General features: G+C 39.9%; 1 protein-coding gene across 2 annotated transcripts; it reads left to right on the top strand.

Annotated features, from left to right (window-relative positions):
- Positions 1-188: 188 nt before the first annotated feature.
- LOC146628343 (carboxypeptidase A1-like) lies at positions 189-13701 on the top strand. Of its 2 annotated transcripts, XM_085357759.1 has the most exons (13): positions 189-284; positions 881-962; positions 1138-1272; positions 1379-1486; positions 3938-4039; positions 4329-4430; positions 4558-4668; positions 6939-7029; positions 11500-11627; positions 11719-11818; positions 12778-12974; positions 13133-13217; positions 13469-13701. In XM_085357759.1, the coding sequence occupies exons 1-13, from the start codon at positions 208-210 to the stop codon at positions 13654-13656; spliced, it is 1506 nt and encodes a 501-aa protein (XP_085213885.1). In that variant the 5' UTR covers positions 189-207; the 3' UTR covers positions 13657-13701. The 2 variants fall into 2 exon arrangements, with proteins under 2 accessions (XP_085213885.1, XP_085213886.1); XM_085357760.1 differs by lacking the exons at positions 11500-11627; positions 11719-11818.
- The last annotated feature ends 4185 nt before the right edge of the window (positions 13702-17886 follow it).

The raw sequence follows: 17886 nt of genomic DNA, 5'->3' as shown, positions 1-17886 counted from the left end.
AAAAATAAAATGAAAAAAGCAAAAGAGTAATCTTCCCTTTTTTTCAAACTGGTCAGAACTTCACTGTGTCAAAATCCATGATGCAATCGTTCTTGTGAGTCAGCCAAAGATAAACATGTATAACCATGAACTTCAACAAGGCTGTGGCTTGATCACATGACTCTGCACACTTAAAAAGATGGTGTTAAACCCTGAACTGGTCGCACAATGCTGGCCACGATGAGGAAGCTCCTCGCATTCGCTGTGCTCTTTGTGGCTGTTCTTGGAAAAGAAACGTTTAATGGGTAAGTGGGCCAGCCCGAACCTCTCGCTGCTGTTGGAGTAGGGTGAAAGTCAGCTGTATACATGGGAATGTGTAAAAGCTGTGAGCATTAGAAGTAAAGTAAGGATGTGTTAAAAAATAATGACAGCAGCATTTTTGATTTAAACCACCCTGACTAGTCACTGCATTTAAAACAGCAACATATCTCCTGGGTGCACTTGTGCAATTTTTGCGTTTGAAAACTTTAATAGAGTACTGTCGCTATATTATATGTATATTTGTACATTTAATTATTTAAAGTGTAATGCTTCCCCTTTGATAACCTAATGCAATCAGCTGAACACTGGGAAGTCATGAATTCCCATTCAAAGCAGAATAGTTTTATTTAAAGAGCACCTTTCATACAAAATGGCAGCTTGAAAGAGCCTAGGACATTGGAAAACACTAACAACAACAACAACAACAAACGACAAACGACAATTTCTCACAGTTCAACTTTTGAAGAAGCAGCACCCACCAAGCTTGAGAAACCATTATTTCACCCTCTCTGTACCAATTTCTTAGCAAATGCTTGAGTTGAGTAAAAAACGGTAAAACAGTGTGGTTCTCTTTTTGCAGGCATCAGGTCCTTCGACTCGTTCCAAAGAGTGATGGCCATCTGTCTCTCATCAAGGACCTGCACAACATGATAGAGCAGGAGGTTATTTATCACCCATGACATCACTGTCAAGACAAATCTAAAAAAAATTTAAATAGAAAGAACAGATTCAGTTATGTCACATGACACGCCATTTTTTTTATGCCGAACCTTTTTTTCTAATAAACTGATTGCAATTCAACTCAGTTTGGGGAATAATGACTGTTTGTTCTTTTAGCTTGACATCTGGAGGGAAGTGAGTGATGTGGGCTTTCCTGTGGATATCAGAGTTCCAGTACATCAATTAAAGATGGTCAAACGTTACCTGAAAGCCTACGATATACAGTTCTCCACCATGATTAAAGACTTGCAGGTAGCGTATGACACCTGGAATCAACCTGGACTGACTCATGCACCTGGATTTGAGATTGAGAGTACCTCTCTGATAGAGGTCATATAACTATGCTACTGTCCTGCAGGTGTTGCTGGATGAGGAGCAAAAAGCAATGGAGTCTGCTTTAGCCCATGTCCCTGAGCCCAGAAACACTGATAACTTTGACTTTTCTAGCTACCACAACCTCAGTGAGGTCAGCAAACACTTTTCCTTTTCATAAGTAAAAAGTAAAAGGATAATTACAAATATTTTGAGACAGCAACTTTTTAAAAATAATTTTGACCTTAGTCTTGGCACTAAAGGTGATGAGTATTGTTTTTTTTTCTTGGTTATATACAATAACATATGCAATATATTCTTATATGTCTGAGAATAGCAGGTATTGGAGCCCAGTGATTTTTGAAAAGGTGACGTTAACTGCTTATTATTGTTGTATGATTTTTTCAGACTTGCAAATAACTTTGTTACTCACTTATGTTTACCATATTTTTCTCAACATATACACTATATGGACAAAAATGTTTGGCCATTTCGCTCAATAGTTGAATTCAGGCGTTTTCATTCCAACTGTCACCAGCAGTGTTGGTTAAGTTACTTGAAAAAAGTAATCAGTAACTAATTACTGATTACTTCCCACAAAAAGTAATCCCGTGACTTTACTGATTACTTATTTTCAAAAGTAATTAATTACTTAGTTACTTAGTTACTTTTTAAAAACACGATTTACAACCTGAATAGGTAATAAAGCGATAGATCTTTCAGCCCAATTCTACTTTTTCTACATAATCCATCATACAAAATGTAATCAAATGGAAAGGTCCCCTTTTAAAAGTTGTTTTATTAGTTTTAATCTTTTAAAAAATTGTTATTATATGCAACATTCTGACTTGAATAAATTAGTTTAACATTTAAACCTATTTTCTGCACATTCCAGCACATAAAATAAAATATGTTTTGTGTTTACACTCTTTCAAATAGATGCAAGTAAAACACAGCAGAAAATAAATAACATCAAAGACTCAGCGGTCCTTTTGCTCTATTTTCACCTGTATAGCAGGAGTAGGGTAGGCGGAGGTTTACCCTGGTGCAGGTGTGCTGCAGCGATCAGTGGAAGAATCTGCGAGTTTCTCTGTGAATTTCCCATTACCTCTTAGCGCACTCGGTGCTTGCTCGGAAGTTTAGGGGTTTTTTTGCTGTAAAAAGAAGTTTTCTTCCCACGCACAACGGACACTAATGTTTTTGTCACTTTTTATGGAATCAAACTCAAAGTAAGGTCAGTACTTCCACGCTTTAAACGCACGGCATGCTCATACTCTCTCCCGCACTCGATATATTATCCATTGTTGATCTGCACACAGCTGTTGTCACCAATGTCGCACTCGCTTACGTCACTGTCATGAGACGTTCTTGCAAAAAAAAATCACGGTTTTAGTAACGCAGTGTTCCTACAGGAAAGTAACGGTAATCTAATTACCGTTTTTGCAATAGTAATCCCTTACTTTACTTGTTACTTGAAAAAAGTAATCGGATTACAGTAATGCGTTACTGCCCATCTCTGGTCACCAGTGTATTAAATCAAGTGCCTAGCTGTGCAGTCTGCCTTTAAAACATTTGTGAGTTTGTAAAATGTCTTTCCTCCTAGATATTCTCTGTTGTGATAAGTGATAATATTGTAAAGAGGAAGCATTTAGGACCCATAGCAACTCAGCCACAAAGTGAAAGACCACATAAAGTCACAGAGTGGAGTCTCTGAGTGCTGAGCTATGTACAGCGGTCCCTCGCTACAACGCGGTTCACTTTTCGCGGCCTCGCTGTTTCGCAGATTTTTTGTGCAATTTTGCATGCTTTTGTTTTTGTTTTGTTTTTACAGTGCATTGTGTTCTGCGTCCTGATCGGCTGTAGACCATTGTCAATCAATCTCCGTGCCGTGTCTCCTGTACAGTACAGAATGCGTTCAGCTTGTCAGATTTGCATAAATCTTCGATCGCTAGCAGTGTGACTGAAGTGCTGTACTGTATGTTTGTAAGTTTTCTCCCCAACAAACATAACACTGTCGACGAAACATTTTGCACGGCCAAAGGCACCTGCGGTAGCACCCAAAAGACAGAGGAAGATGCTAACCATCGCACAAAAAGTTGGACTTATGAACATGCTAAAGGAAGGACCATAAGGCACACCGGATTATAAGGCCAATTAAGCGAAACCAAACAGTCAGATAAGTCAAACTTTACTCAACTCATTCTTCTTGCGTCCTCTACTTCCGTACCATTGACTCATTAATATTGAATTCTCTCGCAGCTGCTCTATTCCCATGTTCTGGACCTGGAAACAGGGTTTGATCTTTGGTTTCATTCTATAATACTGGACTTATTTTTCTATGAAGGTTTGAACTTTGAGAGTGTTTAAACAGGAGAGAAAAGTGTGAAAATGTTCACGCCTGTCTGAGAAAAGTGTATAAAGTGTCTAGTGACATCTAATAAATGTAAAAAATAAAATGAAATAATAATAATGATAAAGTTGGCTACTTCGCGGGTTTCACCTATCATTCACGGGTCATTTTAGAACGTATCTCCCGCGATAAACAAGGGACCACTGTATAACAATTACCTGGTGCTTATCTATTAAGACTTCACTTGTCTTTCAGATCTACTCCTTTCAGGACATGCTGGTGGCTGAGAACCCCAACTTGGTGAGCAAGATAGTGATTGGTCAGAGCTATGAGGACCGTCCCCTTAATGTGCTCAAGGTAAACCTGCTATTGAAAAAGAACTGAATGAATATCATGGCAATGAATGCATGCTCTTTAAAAAGAACAAACACCCTGTTATTACAACAAGTACCTTTAAATTTATTAGCCTTTAGAAATGGATGGATTATTATTGTAGGGCATTTACCTTATAATATAAAGCGCCTTGAGGTTGCTGTCGATGTTTTTTGGCAGTATATAAATATAAATGGAATTGAACTGAATTGAATGGCTAGCTGGGTGCATGGATGGATGGACGGACCTCATGCTTTCCTTTCCCATGTTTTAGTTCAGCACTGGTGGAACCAACCGCCCTGCCATCTGGATTGATACTGGAATCCACTCAAGAGAATGGGTCACCCAGGCCAGCGGACTATGGTTTGCCCAGAAGGTGTTTTGGCAGTCTGGCTATTAGCATCAATACTTTTTTTGTTGTTGTTTGATCTTCTCTGTCTCTTCAAATTCCAATAGCTAACTGATTACACTCAAAATTGTGTCCTTTTGATTTTTATTGTTAGATTGTGACTGATTTTGGACGTGACCCTAAACTCACCGCAGTCCTCAATCAGATGGACATCTTTCTGGAGATTGTGACCAACCCTGATGGCTACGCCTTCACCCACACCAATGTGAGTCTGTCATAGTTAGACTTTTCACATCATAGTTTCATTTTCAGGGACTGACATGAATTTGTTACATTTTTACAATATTATCTTCTATAAAAAAATAATAATTAGAAGAAACAAACAAACAAACAAAAACTAGCTGTTTAAACCCTGTAAAGTCCAGGACATCACAATGATTCTAACCCTAACTCTGTACTATCAGAAGGTGTAATATCCTATATATTTGTACAATCGCAGTGAGAGCTTGGTCTGTATTGACAGTAATACAGCAATAATTAAAAAAAAACAACAATTCCTGGCCGATATTGGACACCAGCACTGCTGTCCTCTGTCACAGTTTTTGTTCACAATTTATATGGACAGTTTAACTATCTTGGGGTCTTATGATGTGGGGTGAAACGGGAGGTTTACATATGAACTGGTGCAATCTGTTGTGGTGAAGAAGGAGCTGAGCTTAAAAATGAGGCTGCCACTCTATGTTTCCACCGTGGGCAGATTTATCTTAGTGATAGGCTGAGAAGCTCAGTCATTCACGAGGGGCTCAGCTACTGTGTTACCTGTCACATATACAGGATTTAGAATTTGCAGTTAAACAAATGAACATGTCTTTGGGTGGAAACTGGAGCAGAAACCAGCAAAAGTTGAAAATTGAGATCATACAAATTCCACACAGCATTGCCCGTAAAGTTCACACAAGGAATGTCCTTGGTGCACTCTAAAAACTAAAACTGACATTTACTTAAAATTTTTGAGGCAACACTTTTGCACTTAAAAATATTGAGTAGTTTCGAAACCAGTCAAATCTGTTCAATATACTTGATCAATTGAATATAACTAAAGCTTAAACATTTTAAGTTGAAATGAATAATTGTAGTTGTTACACAAACATGAAAAAATTGAGTAAATAACACTGACATGCTTGGTCAAAGTAACTGAAATAGAGATGGTCAGTTAATCCGAAATTTTGTTCCATTTACTTAATATTGTAAACTGAACGTAATTAAAATTGTACTTAATATTAAATATGGTAAATGGCCTGTATTTGTATAGCGCTTTACTTAGTCCCTATGGACCCCAAAGCACTTTACACTACATTCAGTCATTCACACTGAAGGTGTGTGTGAATCATTCAGTCATTCACACTGAATGTGTGTGTGAATCATTCAGTCATTCACACACACATTCACACACTGGTGATGGCAAGCTACATTGCAGCTACAGCTGCCCTGGGCACACTGACAGAGGCGAGGCTGCCGGACAGTGGCGCCACCAGGCCCTCTGACCACCACCAGTAGGCAACCAGTAGGCGACCGAGACTGTCGGTGCCGGGGCTTGAACCGGCAACTTTCCTATTACAAGATGAACTGCCAACCTTTGAGCCACGATCTCTTGAGGACTCTTGATCACCCCCTAACTTTCAAATATGAATGTTATTGTATTTCACTGGTAGTCTAAGTCTAAAAAAACCAAACAACCTAATATGTAGTTGTGTTTTTCATAATACATGTATGAAAAATGACCACATGTTAAACATTTTTCCAAATGAAAATGTAATTTTCATAAACATGGCAATAACTCGAAATAAACAAGCACTAAAAAGACAAGAGCCTTTTCCCTTTTAGCTCAAAACCTTACATACTTGAAGGATAAATGGCAAACCAGGAGAGCAAACACAAAAGCTCAGAGTATTTAAAAAACAAAATGAACAAAACAATGAAAAAGGCTCATGGTACTCAATTACTCTACGATATCGTGTTTTACTTACACTTTTCAGTTGTAGTTGCTGACAATAAATAATATTGATTTGAATAATTAATGATTTTGGTACAAGATACTGATGAGTATAGATACCTATTTCTTTTGATTCAATTTTAAACAAAAATATTAAGTACATGCAAAGAAGGTATTCTGTGAACCACATGCTGAATTTTTGTCTGAGATAAATGTAAATGAATACCTTAATTTAACACAAACATATAAGTTAACATTTTAGACATTTATTTCAACTTATCAAACTCAAATAATTACTAAAAGAATATTCATAGATTTTATCAGGCTCATCTAACTTATACTGTATTTATAGTGATATTTACTAAGCCTCTGAATTACTTTTTAGAGTGTGTGAGGCAACAGTCTTAACCACTGCACCATAGTAGTTGATGACTGAATGGATAATGGATGTGTTTATTTAAAGTTAAATCAAAGCTTAACGTAAATATACCTAACAATTAAACTAATAACCCACACATATTGGGATGCTTTGATGTTTCCAGTCCCGTATGTGGCGTAAGACCAGAAAACCTAATCCCGGGTCCCTTTGTGTTGGTGTTGATCCCAACAGGAACTGGAAAGCTGGTTTTGGAGGTATATCTTTTATCTAAATATGCATGTATTCATGTTTTCATGTAACAGGTTATTGCAGTTTTACTTTTACTGTGAATACATTTTAGAGCGAGGCATTCCTGACTTCCTCAGTATTGTTCTTCAAAAAATTTGAACTTTAGTAACATCACCTTTTTTCCAGCCTCAAGATGGAAATAAATAAATCAATACATTAGTAAAACCCCACAGACAAAGAGAAAGTGACTTTAAAAAGTATTTCTTAGTTTTGTCTTTCTTGTCTTTTTGTACAAATTATCAGCAAATACACACAAATAATGAAGTATTGTAAATAATAGAGTACTAGTAAATGTTTGGACAATGCATATAATTTTTTCTTTATTTTGATTAACAACAATGTCTTTGCAGCAAATTACAACATATAGTTCAGTATGTACTACAGTACTGTGCAATTCATTCTTCATATTTTTGTAGGAAAGTGGGAAATAGGTGCAGTGATTTATTGAACACACACTATGCGGACATACAGTATATATGGTAAAAACAACTTAAAGATTAATATTTGGTATGACTGCCATCACTGTTTAACACAGTATGACATTTCTTAGCCAAAGTTTCTTGTAATTTCTTTAAGTGGTCTTGAGGAATAGTTCCTGCTTCTATTTTTTAATGGGTTTTCAATATACCTTTCCAATTTGACCATTTCTGCTGAGATTTTAATGAATTATGAACTGAAAGGTCAAGTGCATCTCTCATGTCCTATGTCAGGTCTTTGCTTGATTTCTTCCTGTTTCAGATATTGTTCATCAGATTTTTTAAAATATATATATATATATATATATATATATATATATATATATATATATATATATATATATCACCCAGCACGCCCCCGCGGGCGGTTTATCCTTCAAGCTCGGGTCCTCTACCAGAGGCCTGGGAGCTTGAGGGTCCTGCGCAGTATCTTAGCTGTTCCCAGGACTGCGCTCTTCTGGACAGAGATCTCCGATGTTGTTCCCGGGATCTGCTGGAGCCACTCGCCTAGCTTGGGAGTCACCGCACCTAGTGCTCCGATTACCACGGGGACCACCGTTACCTTCACCCTCCACATCCTCTCGAGCTCTTCTCTGAGCCCTTGGTATTTCTCCAGCTTCTCGTGTTCCTTCTTCCTGATATTGCTGTCATTCGGAACCGCTACATCGATCACTACGGCCGTCTTCTTCTGCTTGTCTACCACCACTATGTCCGGTTGGTTAGCCACCACCATTTTGTCCGTCTGTATCTGGAAGTCCCACAGGATCTTAGCTCGGTCATTCTCCACCACCCTTGGGGGCATCTCCCATTTTGACCTCGGGACTTCCAGGTTATACTCGGCACAGATGTTCCTGTACACTACGCCGGCCACTTGGTTATGGCGTTCCATGTATGCCTTGCCTGCTAGCATCTTGCACCCTGCTGTTATGTGCTGGATTGTCTCTGGGACATCTTTACACTACCAGGCTATACAGCAATGACATTGGAATGTCGTTCGGACTGGAGAAGTGTAGTCGGATGGTAACAAAGAGAGGGAAGGTAGTCAGAACTGAGGGGATTGAACTACCAGAAGGCAACATTGCAGACATAGAGGACAGTTACAAGTACTTGGGGATCCCGCAGGTGAATGGGAACCATGAAGAGGCCGCTAGAAAAGCTGCAACCACCAAGTACCTGCAGAGGGTCAGGCAAGTCCTGAGGAGTCAGCTGAATGGTAAGAACAAGATCCGGGCCATCAACACGTACGCCCTGCCCGTGATCAGGTACCCTGCTGGGGTAATAGGCTGGCCAAAGGAGGAGATAGAAGCCACTGACATAAAGACAAGAAAGCTCCTTACCATGCATGGAGGGTTTCACCCCAAGTCCAGCACCCTGAGGCTGTACGCTAAGCGGAAGGAAGGGGGCCGGGGACTGGTGAGTGTCAGCACCACAGTCCAGGATGAGACAACGAACATCCAAGAATACATTGGGAAGATGGCCCCAACTGTCCGAGTGCTCAGTGAATACCTCAGGCAGCAGAAACCCAAGAAAGAGGAGGGAGACGAGGAACCATCATGGAAGGACAGGCCCCTGCACGGTATGTACCACCGGCAGATAGAGGAGGTGGCTGATATCCAGAAATCCTACCAGTGGCTGGACAAAGCTGGACTGAAAGACAGCACAGAGGCACTAATCATGGCAGCACAAGAACAAGCTCTGAGCACAAGATCCATAGAGGCTGGGGTCTATCACACCAGACAAGACCCCAGGTGCAGGCTGTGTAAAGATGCCCCAGAGACAATCCAGCACATAACAGCAGGGTGCAAGATGCTAGCAGGCAAGGCATACATGGAACGCCATAACCAAGTGGCCGGCATAGTGTACAGGAACATCTGTGCCGAGTATAACCTGGAAGTCCCGAGGTCAAAATGGGAGATGCCCCCAAGGGTGGTGGAGAATGACCGAGCTAAGATCCTGTGGGACTTCCAGATACAGACGGACAAAATGGTGGTGGCTAACCAACCGGACATAATGGTGGTAGACAAACAGAAGAAGACGGCCGTAGTGATCGATGTAGCGGTTCCGAATGACAGCAATATCAGGAAGAAGGAACACGAGAAGCTGGAGAAATACCAAGGGCTCAGAGAAGAGCTCGAGAGGATGTGGAGGGTGAAGGTGACGGTGGTCCCCGTGGTAATCGGAGCACTAGGTGCGGTGACTCCCAAGCTAGGCGAGTGGCTCCAGCAGATCCCGGGAACAACATCGGAGATCTCTGTCCAGAAGAGCGCAGTCCTGGGAACAGCTAAGATGCTGCGCAGGACCCTCAAGCTCCCAGGCCTCTGGTAGAGGACCCGAGCTTGAAGGATAAACCGCCCGGCGGGAGCCCCTCTTCAGAGCCAGTTTCATCATAGCATTCAAATAAGTGATAGGGCTTTACAAAATATATATATACATATATATACACACACACACATATATATATACACACACACATATATATATAAATATATATATATATATATATACATATATATATATATATATATATATATATATATATATATATATATACACATATATATACACACACACACACACACACACACACACATATATATATATATATATATATATATATATATATATATATATATATATATATATATATATATATATATATATATATGTATGTATGTGTATATATATATATATGTGTGTATGTATATATATATATATATATATATATATATATATATATATATATATATATATATATATATATATATATGTGTGTGTGTGTGTGTGTGTGTGTGTATATATATATATGTGTGTGTGTATATATATGTATATATATATTTTGTAAAGCCCTATCACTTATTTGAATGCTATGATGAAACTGGCTCTGAAGAGGGGCTCCCGCCAGGCGGTTTATCCTTCAAGCTCGGAAAAGGCAAAGGAATAAGGCTGACCTCTGTTGCAAAGGATAAGTTCATTGGCAATATCAGCCAGAATTTTACAATTACAGTGGGGCAAAAAAGTATTTAGTCAGCCACCGATTGTGCAAGTTCCCCCACCTAAAATGATGACAGAGATCAGTAATTTGCACCAGAGGTACACTTCAACTGTGAGAGACAGAATGTGAAGAAAAAATCCATGAATCCACATGGTAGGATTTGTAAAGAATTTATTCGTAAATCAGGGTGGAAAATAAGTATTTGGTCAATAACAAAAATACCACTCAATACTTTGTAACATAACCTTTGTTGGCAATAACAGAGGTCAAACGTTTACTATAGGTCTTTACCAGGTTTGCACACACAGTAGCTGGTATTTTGGCCCATTCCTCCATGCAGATCTTCTCGAGAGCAGCGATGTTTTGGGGCTGTCGCCGAGCAACACGGACTTTCAACTCCTGCCACAGATTTTCTATGGGGTTGAGGTCTGGAGACTGGCTAGGCCACTCCAGGACTTTCAAATGCTTCTTACGGAGCCACTCCTTTGTTGCCCGGGCGGTGTGTTTTGGATCATTGTCATGTTGGAAGACCCAGCCTCATTTCATCTTCAAAGTTCTCACTGATGGAAGGAGGTTTTGGCTCAAAATCTCACGATGCATGGCCCCATTCATTCTGTCCTTAACACGGATCAGTCGTCCTGTCCCCTTGGCAGAAAAACAGCCCCATAGCATGATGTTTCCACCCCCATGCTTCACAGTAGGTATGGTGTTCTTGGGATGCAACTCAGTATTCTTCGTCCTCCAAACACGACGAGTTGAGTTTATACCAAAAAGTTCTACTTTGGTTTCATCTGACCACATGACATTCTCCCAATCCTCTGCTGTATCATCCATGTGCTCTCTGGCAAACTTCAGACGGGCCTGGACATGCACTGGCTTCAGCAGCGGAACACGTCTGGCACTGCGGGATTTGATTCCCTGCCGTTGTAGTGTGTTACTGATGGTGACCTTTGTTACTTTGGTCCCAGCTCTCTGCAGGTCATTCACCAGGTCCCCCCGTGTGGTTCTGGGATCTTTGCTCACCGTTCTCATGATCATTTTGACCCCACGGGATGAGATCTTGCGTGGAGCCCCAGATCAAGGGAGATTATCAGTGGTCTTGTATGTCTTCCATTTTCTGATGATTGCTCCCACAGTTGATTTTTTCACACCCAGCTACTTGCCTATTGTAGATTCACTCTTCCCAGTCTGGTGCAGGTCTACAATACTTTTCCTGGTGTCCTTCGAAAGCTCTTTGGTCTTGGCCATGGCGGAGTTTGGAGTCTGACTGTTTGAGGCTGTGGACAGGTGTCTTTTATACAGATGATGAGTTCAAACAGGTGCCATTCATACAGGTAACGAGTGGGGGACAGAAAAGCTTCTTACAGAAGACGTTACAGGTCTGTGAGAGCCAGAGATTTTCCTTGTTTGAGGTGACCAAATACTTATTTTCCACCCTAATTTATGAATAAATTCTTTACAAATCCTACCATGTGAATTCATGGATTTTTTTTTCACATTCTGTCTCTCACAGTTGAAGTGTACCTCTGGTGCAAATTACTGACCTCTGTCATCATTTTAAGTGGGGGAACTTGCACAATCGGTGACTTTTTTGCCCCACTGTAAAAGCACAGACCAGCTCAGATTAGAGCACACATAAGGATTTTCCAGAGTTTCTTTTTGTGATTCATGCCACGCAAATAAATCCTAGCTGAGAGAACCAAGTGCTGCTTAAGCTAAAAATACAAGAAAGAAAATTAGGCCAATGGAAACTTAGACCTTGAACGGTCCATTCTATGACCAAAGTACCAGCAGGAAACAGCACTGTATCATGTGAGCTAGCCCTTACAAAACACCTAACTTTAATCCATATGAAACTTTTTGGGATGAGCTGGACCAGAGAGTAAAGGGAAAGGAGTCAAGAAGTGCATGTATTTGAATTCCTTCATGACTGTGGGAAAAATATGTGAGATGACATTGTCATTGTTTTTTTTTCAGGGGGAATAGTTACTTATTTGTTTATTTAGTTAGTCAATTGGTTTTGATATATTCAGCTTTGTTTTAGTATTTTATTTAAAAAAAATTTAAAATAATTTACAATATGAAAATGGCACTGAATTTATTAATGGATGAAAATGTGTCTAAGTTTTGGTGTTTTTGCAGAGTATTCTATACCAGGTTTTAAAGCCCATTAAACTTAGGATGTGACCCAAATTTAGACGTTTTTAAGATAGTTTCTTTTTTTTCTGTTTTATCATCATGTGTAGGACCTGGTTCCAGTGGCAACCCCTGTTCACAGACCTATCGTGGACCCAGAGCTCAGTCTGAGTCTGAGGTCAATTCCATTGTGAGATTTGTGAACTCTCACAACATTAAGGCCTTCATCTCCATCCACTCCTATTCTCAGTTGCTCATGTTTCCCTATGGCTACACCAGGACTCCGATCAAGGACTATACTGAGCTGGTAAAAAAATAAATAAAGAAAAGAAAACCTTAAAAATGTTTTCATGATCAAACTGGGTCTAGTACCAGTCATTTAACCTCTTAGACCTTGTGTTTGCCTGTAATGTAAACATGTATAACATTAATTTGAAAAAGTTTGATGGAAGTCTCTTGATATAGGATAACCTAGCACAAAAGGCTGTCACTGATCTGGCATCCCTGTATGGTACTTCCTACAAATTTGGTAGCATCATCAACGCCATCTGTAAGTGTCTGCAAAACATCTTAAAAGGGAGACATGTTTGACCACACTGAATATTTATGTTTTTTTCTTGCTCGCTTTTGTCTTACAATATGACTGGTGAAAGGAAAACACTTACCAATCAAAACTACTACTACTTGTGTTCTACTGCTATCAAAATCAAAATGTAAAGTAATTATTAGATATTGAAAACTAGTGACTTAGCCATCAAAAAATCCCTGTTTTGTACTTATGGTAAAACTGCTTGTTTGTAGACCAAGCCGGTGGTGGGAGCATTGACTGGGCTTACAATCAGGGAATCAAGTACTCGTACACCTTTGAGCTGAGGGACACTGGCCGCTATGGCTTCCTCCTCCCTGCATCTGAGATCATCCCCACCGCTCAGGAGACTTGGCTGGCTCTGATGACCATCATGGATCACACCCTCAAGAACCCATACTGATCTGTGTACAAATATAACCACTTAAGCATCATCTTCAAGACTAAAATCACAGTTGTTATATTCAGTGGATTTTTAGCCATTGTGAAAGTTACAAAGAAATAAATGATCATGCATTGAAATTGGTACTTCCATGTATTATGATTTAATTTAGGTTCTATTGCACAAATACAGTATTTATGCAAGATTTATCTTTTTTTTTTTTTTTTTTACAATTACTAAAGGCACTATTGAACCTTTTTTTAAACTACATTTTACATTTACAGTGGTGTGAAAAAATGTGTTTGCCCCCTTTCCAATTTCCTATTTTTTGTATGTTTGTCACACGTTATTGTTTCAGATCATCAAACAAATTTAAATATTAGACAAAGTTAACACAAATAAAGACAAAATGCAATTTCTAAATGAAGGTGTTTAATATTAAGGGGTTAAAAAATGAAAATCCACATAGTCATATCCTTTGAACTCGAGTCTATCACTAAGGCTGATTATGTGTGCACCGCTACTATGTCCGGTCAGTTAGCCATCACCATTTTGTCTGTAACTGGAAGTTCCACAGGATCTTAGCTCGGCCATTCTCAACAACACTAAGGGGTATATCCCATTCTTGTCATGGATCGCTGTGTGGCAGGCAGGAGGAGGACCCAAATTGCAAAACTCACAGACTCGGGGATGAACTCACAACTCAAATCACAGCTTTAATGCTGGAGAGGCAGAACGTAGGAAATACAAAACTTAAACTGGGAACCATAAACTAACACTCGCAGAGAGACACAGGGAAATCCACGCAGCATGAGGGAGAACACGACACAAAACTGAGGGAGATGCAGACATAAATACACAGAGGGTTAACGAGGGAAGTGGGAGCACACGGGGAACACAGGTGACACTGATAATCATAACAAGACACGGCAGGAGTGAACACCACACTGGCGGGAGACGGGCAAAGTAAAACAGGAAGTACAGAGGTTCAGACAGGAGGAGAGAGAGCACGGGGAAAACACAGACATAACGGGCTGGGGAAAACATAGAATAAACACAAAGAGAGATGAGGGCTCATGAATACACAGAGGGGCACACAGGGGGTAAGAGTCACGAAGGGAAAACACTTAGGGAACAACACACCAGGGCAACTCAGGAAACATGGCCTAAATAAGGAACAAAATACAAAAATACATGAAAACTAAGAATACTGGGCCAACATGGCCCAGGACCATGACAATTCTGACCTTGGGATTTCCAGACCATACTTGGCACAGATGTTCCTGTATATTATGCCAGCCTCCAGTTATGGAGGTCCATGTATGTCCTGCCTGCTAGCATCTTGCACCCTGCTGTTATGTGCTGAACTGTCTCTGGGCCATTGTTGCACACCCTGCACCCAGGATCTTGGCCGATGTGGTAGAGCACAGACTCTGTTCATCTTGTGCTATAGAGTTTGTTCCTGTGCTGCCATAATTCGTGCCTCTGTGTTGTCTTTCAGTCCAGCTTTGTCCAGCCACTGGTAGGAATTCTGGATTTCAGCCATTCCTCCTATCTTACGGTGGTACATACTGTGCAGTAGGACCTGTCTTCCATGATGGTTCCCCCCTTTGCTCCTCTTGTTTCTCAGGTTTATGCTGCCTGTGATGTTCACTAAGCACACGGTCAGCTGTGGCAAACTTCCTGATGTACTTTTTTTTCTGATCCTGGACAGTGGTTCTGATACTCATTAGTTCTTAGTGAGTGACGTCTCATGATGCTGGATTTGGGGTGAAACCCTCCATACATGATAAGGACTTTCTCGTCTTTCTCGTCACCTCCTTTGGCAAGCTTATTATCCCAGCAGAGTACCTGATGACAAGCAGGGTGTAGGTGTTAATTGCGCAGATTTTGTTCTTTGCATGCAACTGACTCCTCAGGACTTCCCTTATTCTCTGGAGGTATTTGGTGGATGCAGCTTTCCCAATAGCTGCTTTAGTGTTCCTATTTGCCTGTGGGCTTCCCAGATACTTGTAGCTCCCCTCAGTGTCTGCAATGTTGCCTTCTAGTAGTACAATCCCACCCCAGTGGGCGCAGGAGGGATTCTTGGAGAAGACCCATTTTATTTCCCAACAAAGATGACATCTCTTGGTCAACCTTCAAACACTGCTATCCTGTGTGATGATATTACACAATCCAATAAACTGCTTGTTTTGATAAATCAAATTAAAAACAATTAAGAGAAAAGTATGTCATAGCTGACAGCGTCAGATGCCTTTTTAGGTCAAGAAACGCTGCCCCCACAACACTATCATCATCTAAAAATTATTTAATATTTTCAACAAAGTAGAAATTTGCAGTTTCTGTAAAACATTTTAGTCTAAAACCAAACTTCCCAGAGGAACCCACCTGAGGGATTAATAAAGTTCTATCTTATCTTATCTATACTGGATGAAGATGTCGCTTAGTCTCTAATTGATCAACTGTATGTAGCGACACTTTTCTCAAGTATCTTCGACAGAACAGGAAGTATGGAAATTGGATCATAGTTGCATATCAAATCATTGTCCTCTCCTTTAAAAACTGGAGTAATTAATACCCCTTTCCATTCATTTTCATCTTCTATTTCTAACTGACAAATTTTAAAGCTGTAAATGTCAGTAAATTCCTGTATCTTTTAATGAAACAACCTTTATCTGTAATAACTGTACCATTTAAATTTTTCCTTAATTTCCTTCCGACTCGATGATCTATTTATTAATTTATTTAAGTGATTCCAAAGTGAAATATTATGATCTTTAGCTTTTTCCATAAGAGCAGTGCAATATAAAGCTTTAGCTTTACATAATTTCAGGACTACTTTATTTCTCAGGCTTTTATATATCATGTGATCAGTGTTGATTTCGGTAGTCAATGCTGTTTTTAAAGCAAAATCTTATTTCTGTTTAAGTTTGTGTACTTCACTATTCAATCATGGTAAAGCTGTCTCCCTTTGCTTGCATTTGATGTTTTTTGTTTGTATATATTTAATTGTTATTTCACTCAAAACGTCATCATGGAATAACAACACAGATCCAAATTATCTATTGATGTAATATGATCGCAATTAATATTTGCAAGGTCATGTTCACATTTTGCAATTTCAGACAGAAATAATCATCTTTACTTGGTCAGAGTTTTTGGCACAAAAATACAGTCAGGAGTACATACCCTGCACGGTATGCACCACTGTCAGATAGGAGTGGTTGACATTCCTACCAGTGGCTGGACTGAAAGACAACACAGAGGCACTAATCATAGCAGCACAGCAACAAACTCTAAGCACAAGATGAACAGAGTCTGTGCTCTACCACATCGGCCAAGACCCCGGGTGCAGGGTGTGCAACAATGACCCGGACACAATTTAACACATAACAGCAGGGTGCAAGATGCTATCAGGCAGGACATACATGAGGCACTTTAGCCAAGTGGTTAGCATAGTATACAGAAACATCGGTGAGGAGTATGGCCTGGAAATCCCGAGGTTAAAATAGAATACGTCACCTAGGCTAGTTGTATGAGGTGATGTTCCATGTGCCACATGCCAATTTTGGAAACCGGGGATCAGAGGCCCAGGACTTCCACCTCTGACTGCCGCCCCATTCACAAATCACTGATCCCCTATGTCCACTCTTCTGGGGTAGTTGACTCACAGCAGGACTGACCCAAGTAGTTTCTTCAGGCTCAGCTCGGCCAGGCCCCATGGGCCAAGGCCCAAGCACCTAATGCTTGCCCTCGAGGCTCTACCCAAGGGATTCCTACAAGGTAGGACCTGTGGGATCACTTCTTTTGTTTGTTATTGGCTACCAGCTGCAAATAGAAACTATGCTCAAGTTCAGACATGTGTCTGAAATGGTCATATCAAACACTGAAATCACCGGCATCATGAAGATTCACAAGAAGAACACATTGCATTAAGCTGAAGTGAAGACTGCATTATTGTCTGTGTGGAATAAGACTCGCTTGAACCTTGTTGTCATTGCCATTTGGCCATATTTAATATAAACATTCACCACTGCAGTAGTACATATAATGTATGTGACATTTTAATTACAAAAGGTAATTTTATGCATCTCAGATGAAACCACAGCAGTACCTATGTGAAAGTAGGTGGTGGGTCAAATAAAACAAACAAAAAAGGTACAGGAAAACCATTTTACCCTTTATTTGATATTCATTACAAATAAAATCATGTAAACAATTTAAGACAGATGGTGAAAAGATGGTTAGAAA

The sequence above is a fragment of the Diplotaxodon limnothrissa genome, linkage group LG7 (genome assembly GCF_057381915.1).
Source record: "Diplotaxodon limnothrissa isolate DT_005_m linkage group LG7, D_limnothrissa_male_GT1.1, whole genome shotgun sequence".
In the NCBI taxonomy this organism is placed as follows: domain Eukaryota; kingdom Metazoa; phylum Chordata; class Actinopteri; order Cichliformes; family Cichlidae; genus Diplotaxodon; species Diplotaxodon limnothrissa.
This window is presented reverse-complemented; position numbering and strand designations above follow the sequence as displayed.